This window comes from Diadema antillarum, unplaced genomic scaffold, assembly GCF_040938485.1.
Source record: "Diadema antillarum isolate AM-2024a unplaced genomic scaffold, OU_Dant_1.0 scf00000070, whole genome shotgun sequence".
Lineage (NCBI taxonomy): Eukaryota > Metazoa > Echinodermata > Echinoidea > Diadematoida > Diadematidae > Diadema > Diadema antillarum.
Window position 1 is genome coordinate 394,189 of NW_027270959.1, and position 8,045 is coordinate 402,233.

Sequence of the window (8,045 nt, forward strand, 5' to 3'; positions counted from 1 at the left end):
TCCACTTGCTTCGACATAAAAAATATATCACAGATACATTAACATAAAAACGTACAGTTAAAATCCAACTATCATATTTCGTAATATTTTCATATATCTCTGCAAATTTACCGACCCTTTTGCCCGAGGGATGCTATTGTATTTAAATCATGATGGAAGTTTTTGCGGGTTTCCGAATTTCACAGTGAGCATGGAAGGCTCAGTTTGAGCAAAATGGGGTAGTAGAAATGGTGGTTCAAACACAATTCACTTGACTTTCTAATTTATCTGTCTAAGGGGTGAGTGTAACAAAAATTGAAGGAAAATCAAATCAATTCAAGGAATAGCTTCTTTTTTTTTTTTCCAGTACCTGTAACTCACGTGCTCATTGCTATACTTTTTCATCTTGATGAATGAGATCACATGATTACCACATCGTCACATCATTAACTAATATAGTTTTATAGAATCCAAAATCACCTGCCATACATTTTTGCTGCCATAACCTACGTAAGGGGAAACAACATATCTAGTGAGTGACCACGGATACACTTTGAGACTCCAAACAGACAAAAACATGAATTCTCTCAAAAATATGGCATCAATGTCAACATGAGGATAATTCCTCGCGAAGAGCATATTTTGCTGAATTTTCTCATTTCGTTTTAAAACGCGGGTAATGAATGATTACACCACCTTATCCACACTTTACTACAATACCCGACAAGATAATCACTAAAGCCTCTTTATCTTCTTTTTAGTCTCAAAGACGACATAAAAAAAAGAAACAGAGAAATTCTCTCTCGTATTTCTTCCATTTTAGTTGCCACTGTACCATTGTAACCCATAACACTTTTCCATAGCACACATTACTGTTATCTCTCATAACTCTCGACTTAATACAGAAGGAGGATCAATGCTCTCCTAAATTCTATGTTAAGCTTTGTTTTGGTTCATCATTATATATTTACAAATCTACAAAGTCGTTTCTGTGGAATACCCTTATGATTGAGAAGTCAGAACGTGGCAGTGGACTTACGCACATTCCATGGCCACAGCCGAGTCAGACACAGTTAAGTCCACGGCGCTGCCCGCCGGAGCTCCCCGGTCGCTAGTCGGTACCATCCCGCTACGCCGCTGCATCCCTGTAACATCGCCTCTTTCAAAATATCGAAACTGATTTTTACACGTTTTTAGGCGTATCAATTTCATCGCTTTTTTTGGCGAGATTTGGTGCACGCTTGAAGTCAGACAGCTGAATTGTTTCTGTATTATCGAAGACTCGCTCGATGGTTTCACCACGTTGTCATGCACACTTCATTTTTTAACACATGTGATGTAGGAATACAGCGTTGAATTTGCGCAGAATACCTGGCTGCTCGGCGTCCTGATATTATTGTCCGGGGTGAACTAGACGCGACATCTTCTAATCCCAGCCGAAGAATCACCCTATTCTCTTTAGCATTAAGTGATGTTGGAGGAACAAAATGAAACATTTGTCTCTCTACAGTCTGCTATTGCTAACGCCAACTGCACGAGGAGGTCGGAATTCGCGTACATTGAAAGCAGTCTCTGTATTTCATCAGCTCCAGTGCGGGTGGAACGGGCGCGGTGAATGCAGAGCCTGGCCCTGTATGTAACGGTGCCAGCACAGCGGCTGACGTATTCATCGCTAGTAAGCTCGCCGGCGGGCCCCCAGTGGCGGTGAGTGCCGTACAGGTAGTGGCGGTGCTCGTAGTTGTCGGCGCGCTGCTGCCCTTGAGTAGGCTGTCGATCGTGAAGGTAGCCCGGCTTGTCGGCGAGGTGGTCGACACGTTCCCGCCGGTAAGACCCACGTTTAGCAGGCTACTTAGAGCCCCATTGTCCAGGCTTTGATGTGCCGTCGCAGGGAGGGGTAGTGCGACCGGTGGGGGTATGGGAGATACGAAATGGTAAGGCAATAACGTGTGCGGGTGGTGAGGGTGGGGAATACCTCCCATGGTGTAGCCAAACGGCCGACTCGTGAGCCCATACGGGCCGGCCATAAAGGGACCGTTATCTCTTAAAAAATCGGGTTGCTGCCTCTTATACCTCTTTCTCCTCCTCAAAAATGACCCGTTATCGAACATGTCCTCACTGGCTGGGTCCAGGGTCCAGTAGTTGCCCTTACCTGGGTTTCCCGGCTCACGGGGGATCTTGATAAAACAGTCATTCAGCGACAAATTGTGTCGTATGCTATTCTGCCAGACAGGGAATTTCTCCCTGTAGTACGGAAATCGATTCATGATGAACTCACAAATTCCACTGAGTGTCAGTCTTTTCTGAGGTGATTGCAGGATCGCCATTGTGATAAGAGCTATGTACGAATAGGGCGGTTTCACCAAATTCGCCTTCTTCTTGTCGTCTGCCGAGTTTTTCGAGTCGTCGGCTTTGACGTCGACATCGTCCTTCTCCGAGCCCGCCGACAACGCCGAAGGAGAGTCGCGATCGTGTGTCATATCCACCTCGACATCGTCCGGCTCAGAGCCCACCGCCTCTTCCGAGCACCGCGAATCGTCGGCAAAGCCGGCTGACTTGGGCAGGTAAATATCCCGCGAGTCCACCACGGCGGCGGCAATGCTGTGGCCCACCAACTCAGGCTTCCGACAGTCGCCCTGCTGTTCGCTTCCAGCACGGATGTTTATCCCTTCCATCACGTCCCCAGCGTTCACGATCATTGCTGGAATTCAAAGCCCCTGATGCGATGTACGATTTTTGGGCGAGCGTCTCACTGCTCACTGTTTATCCCACAACCCGGCCAGAGGATCTCAACAAAGTTACCACTCTCCACGCGGCCTATAAACCAAAGTCGGATGTTGAAAGAGGACAGGTGAGTACAATGGGGTTGACCGAGAAATCAGGTACGAGTGCTCGGGTGCTGATTGTATATGTGTATCCTGGCGGCCGACTCAGCACCTTCATTCTTCCTCGCCGGTGTGCTCGTCCCTAGTAGTCATGTTTTGAGTGGACTGAGTCACGTGGTTCCAGACGCCTGTCATTTGTCGGTCGTTCCTGCTTCATTTACATATCAATGAGCGCGCAACTTAGTAGTGAACGCCTCTCCCGATAATTAGGTGATTGGAGAGGGCAAACAATGGCGAGTAGCGAATCAGGCTGCGCGAAACTCTCCGCGGAAGAAATGGCCAGTGATACGGGATGAATCTCTAGAAGAAAACGAAGCAAAACCAGCTTCAGGATACCTCGATTTCTTCTGCTCTGCCCACCTCGACTTGATTTTGTTGACAGTTGAGTGTAGTAGACACGAGATAAAGTGAGCTGGTATTAGCGATCAACCCCTTGCCCTGTTGATCTAGCTCCGGCCTACCCACGAAGAAATATACAGAGTTCCCTTTGATCATTTTTTCCCCTCACTCCGTGAACATCGGCTACTGACTTGGGTGACGGTCGCTCCACACAGCGCCCTCAATCGGCAAATACCAACCAGAGCTGTGGAACACTTTCACTTTTTCACTGACAAATTTAGGAGTCGGGATGAGAAATCACGTTGATGCTCATAAGTCACCTGATGATTTCCCATATTAAATTCCTTTCCAACTGCTTAAAATTATGACAACCAATTCACAGAAAAAAAAAAAGACACTGTAAATTTTTATCATAAGCTCTGTCTCATTTGCACACGAATTTAAAGGCACGGTTGTCTAACGGAGGGGCCATTCGGTCAGTGAGGGTGGAGTACAGATAATCATTCAATATGGATAAATCAATAATCAACTATAATTCTTGATAATGGACAACTGCAGTTGAGAAGGATTAGATGATTAAAAAAAATAATGTCGCATGAACACGGATTGAAATCTTGGATAACATTACGTTGAATGATCATGATAAAGACAATGTAGTTATTTTCTTTGTAAGTAACAGGCCATAATATCGTGTTGTAAATGTCCAACTGACCATTTTTCTTCATGCAAATGATGAAAACAATCATAACCGTCTTCATTAAAACAACAATTGTTAGTAGGTATGAAAGAGGAGCAACAGTGAGCGAATTTAAGGACAAAGATTAATTTATATGTCATAATCATCATTTTAAAAATTCAATCATTTTGTATGTCATGTAACAGCATGTTATGTGCTCATTTTGTGATGAAATTTTGTGGAAAATATCAGAATACGTAAAAAGTATTCAGATTCTCGGGGAAGGAAATGCATGAAATATTTTTCTTTTACATGGTATCCTTTTTCAAGAACAAGCTCTAGAAGTTTCAAGTAGCAATGAAGGTGGATATTTTTACGTAATTCGACTCGAAACATGAGTTTGACGCAATTGCAAATGTACTGTACATGTGTACGCATGCATGACACTGCTGTATACAGCGCAGACTTACCGCCTTACCTCCTATTCGTTAGCGAACAGACAGACGATAGACGTGCATCGCAATAATGTTTCCTGCACCCTGGCGATTTGTTGACTGTTCGTGGGCCGACGTTCGGATAAAAGAGGGCGCACTGTAACAAAAGTTAACGGTGTGCCGGGACGAACCGAGACTTGTCGCGTCGACGCGGGTTTAGACTGCGCACAGTTGTTGAACAACGCTGCACTCGTATTCTTCTCGGTTACTAAATTGCTAAGCAAGAAGAATGTATCAGCGATTTATTTTTAATACTTTAAAGTCAATGACAGGTTGTTGTTTTTTTCTTAACTGATTTTGGCAAATAGTCATCTCGTTCAATCACTCTCCGATTTCTTCTGCACACCACGTTCGGCTGGCATCGGAAGGGGTGGCGAATCATAATTAATGTCGTATAACATTTCTGCCTAATTGTAATCATGTTAATAAACTAGCATTCTTAGAAAGATTTTAAAAATAAGAAATGGAACACTCTTTTCAACATACGGATAAGAAAGGGAAAGACACGCCAGCTACGACACTGAAAGGAATAACATTTGACCAAAGCTGTAAAGGTTATATTTTTTGTTGAAGAGTAGAAGATGAAAGTATTGATTACCGAACTCAATGAAGGAGAGAATTCCATTTTATTTTTTAATGATACGGTATGTTTAGTGATCCCCACTTCCTTGACGTTTCTGGGGCTCCAAATTGTTGTTTGGTTGTTGTTGTTGTTGTTGTTGTTGTTGTTGTTGTTGTTGTTGTTGTTGTTGCTTTCATGATTAATCTTGCTTTAACTATTCAGGAATTATTTTGAAATCTGTCGTATTCTTTGTTGCTAGGAAAGTCGAGACAATGTAGTTACTTTCCTTTCAGACAATTTAATGCTCGACGGGGATTAAAGATCAAAGAAAATTGACTACCAATATGATTTGTATGGATGCCTTCTCTCTAAATCAAGTCTATTAAGAATAATCTCAATGAGTTCAGCATGATTACAAATAGCAATGATACCTTGTACAAACTTAGCACTAGATAACGTGTAGTCTTCAGGCTGGGGTATAACATAGAAATTGTGATGAATATAGTTGTAAATAACGTCACAGTCCCGTCATCAAACTAGAATCACGCACTTGCTAATCTGTATTGGTTTCCCTTCGTCAAGTATAATAATTATTATACAATGTATATTTCTTTGAAGCAGGCCTTAAGTGATAAGAAAAAGAAGCCTAAGTGGCTGATAACAGAAATAATCAGTATTACATCATTTCCCCTGTAAACCATTAAAAGATTTTTAAACATTTGTTTTTATTGCATGTTGTTCTTGCAGAAAGACAACAGTTATAGTACCCGATTGGGAGCTTTAATTGTAGATGTGAGAGCACAACAATATCACTGAATTTCGTTTCAGCTCTCTGACGCCCATCGACAATCGCAGTTGTATGAGACTAATTACGATATCATTTAAACCATTTCATTTCTTTTTCATTTCATTTCATTTCACTTCATTTTGTTCCATTTCATTTCGTTTCATTTCATTTGTTTTCCACTTCCAACAAAAATCATACACAACGTGATTGTTTCAATATGTGTACAAAGCATTTTAAGTATTTACATCAGCACGTGAATTGTTATGATAACATAACAAACTTTAAACAAAGTCATATAGAATTAGTTAGCGATGTATTAAATTGCCTCAGCAATGAGTTGTTGTTGTTCTTATTAATGTTGTTGTGTCTAGGACCAAGACTCCTATTCCGCCTTTCCTTTAATCTTGATGACAAAAAGAGAGAATTGTTTGAAATGTGCGCACAAAGGGTTGTGACGTTCTTTGTAATATCATATTACTGCATTCATTTTCATCAGTATTGTAGAGCCCACCGGAGGTGAAGGGAGACTTAAGGGATCGCATGCGGCGTCTGTCCGTCCGTCGTCCGTCCGTAACGCTACAAAAAAATTAATTACTTTGTACTGAGGGCTTTAATGTCAATCAAACTTGGAGTGAAAAGTGTTTATATAAGTTACACATGTTACCAAACAGGAAGGTCACCTTAAGGTCAAAGGTCATAGGCAGGGGTCTAAGAACTTTAAGTGGCCAATGTTAAGTTTTTACGGCGCGTTTCGATTATGGCTCATAATTTTTGATTGGTATGTCCATTTGTGACCAAACTTGGATGGTAGGTGTCCCTTGAGGAGTTGAAGGACACCAAGGTCAAAGGTCACAGTATTGCGTCAACAAACTTTTAGGGGCCAATGTTAAGTTTTTACTGCGCGTTTCGATTATGGCTCATAACTTTTGATTGGTACATGTCCGTTTGTGACAAAACTTAAATGGTAAGTGTCCCTTGGGGAGTTTAAGGTCACCACAAGGTCAAAGGTCAAAAACAGGGGTCAATGAACTTTTAAGGGCCAAAACTTTTTTATGGCGCGTTTCGATTATGGCTCATAACTTTTGATTGGTTAGTCCGTTTGTGACCAAGCTTATGTGGTAGGTGTCCCTTGGAGAGTTGAAGGTCACCACAAGGTCAAAGGTCGCAAACAGGGGTCAACGAACTTTTAGGGGCCAATGTTCACTTTTTACGGCGCATTTCGATTATGGCTTATAACTTTTGCTCGGTATATAGGACTGTTTGCGACCAAACTTTGGTGGTAGATGTCTCTTGGGGAGTTGAAGGTCACCACAAGGTCAAAGGTCACAAACAGGGGTCAACTAACTTTTAGGGGCCAATGTTAAGTTATTACGGCGCGTTTCGATTATGGCTTATAATTTTTGCTCGGTATGACTGTTTGCGACCAAACTTTGGTGGTAGATGTCTCTTGGGGAGTTGAAAATCACCACAAGGTCAAAGGTCACAGACAGGGGTCAACAAACTTTCAGGGGCCAATGTTAAGTTTGACTGTGTTTATACCTAAGAGAGTATTTTTCTCTTTTTTCCGATCATGTTCTTTCTAAGAATCAAATTGTATGTATACCATTTTTTGTCACCCATCATTATGACATTTTAACAATTATTGAAATAATTATGCTGTTCCATGTTCTTTTTTTTGGGGGGGGCATTTTCTTTGCAAGTAATTCTTGTTTTACAAAGCTCTTGTTGTACAACTAACACTTTGCCTTGATTCCACTTTATAACAATCAAAGTTAGATTATTACAAATGTGTTGTGGTACATTTGTGGGCGAGACACATTTCGGCACTTACCTTGTTATAGGGTTTAAGAGTAAGATGGGCTTGAAATAAATGAAACCGTATTAATGCAACGTCTCGGATGAATTGGAAAAGAATACTTGTTATCTCATGGTTATAAGGAAGGTATGAGTTTGTTTGTTTTTTTTTTTGTTGTTGTTGTTTTTTTGCGAATCGCGCCTAAAACGAGGTACAACATTTAATCCCGGGTTAACAAAAAAAAAAATACGTTAGTGTCTTTACATGCTCCCTCTCTGCTTGGAATGTCTACTTATTCCAATCTTTGTCCCTATCGGATATAGCAGAAGAAGTGGTAGAGGAAAGTATCATGGATTTTAATGAAAGTGGAGATTGTAATTAATTGTGTGAAACAAGGAAGAGAAGATAGATAAACAGACAGACGGACAGACAGACAAATGATGAGAATGCGATCTTATATAACCATGATAGCCCCTTCAGTGTTAAAGGGGGAATTTACCCTAAACATGATAATTATCTTGATTCTGTTAA

At 41.3% G+C, this 8,045-nt stretch overlaps 1 protein-coding gene across 1 annotated transcript; it reads right to left on the reverse strand.

Annotated features, from left to right (window-relative positions):
- Window positions 1-342: 342 nt before the first annotated feature.
- LOC139716776 (forkhead box protein D3-like) lies at window positions 343-2,881 on the reverse strand. Its single transcript, XM_071628310.1, has one exon. It carries the CDS (start codon window positions 2,673-2,675, stop codon window positions 1,500-1,502), a length of 1,176 nt encoding a protein of 391 aa, XP_071484411.1. The 5' UTR covers window positions 2,676-2,881; the 3' UTR covers window positions 343-1,499.
- Window positions 2,882-8,045: the final 5,164 nt, after the last annotated feature.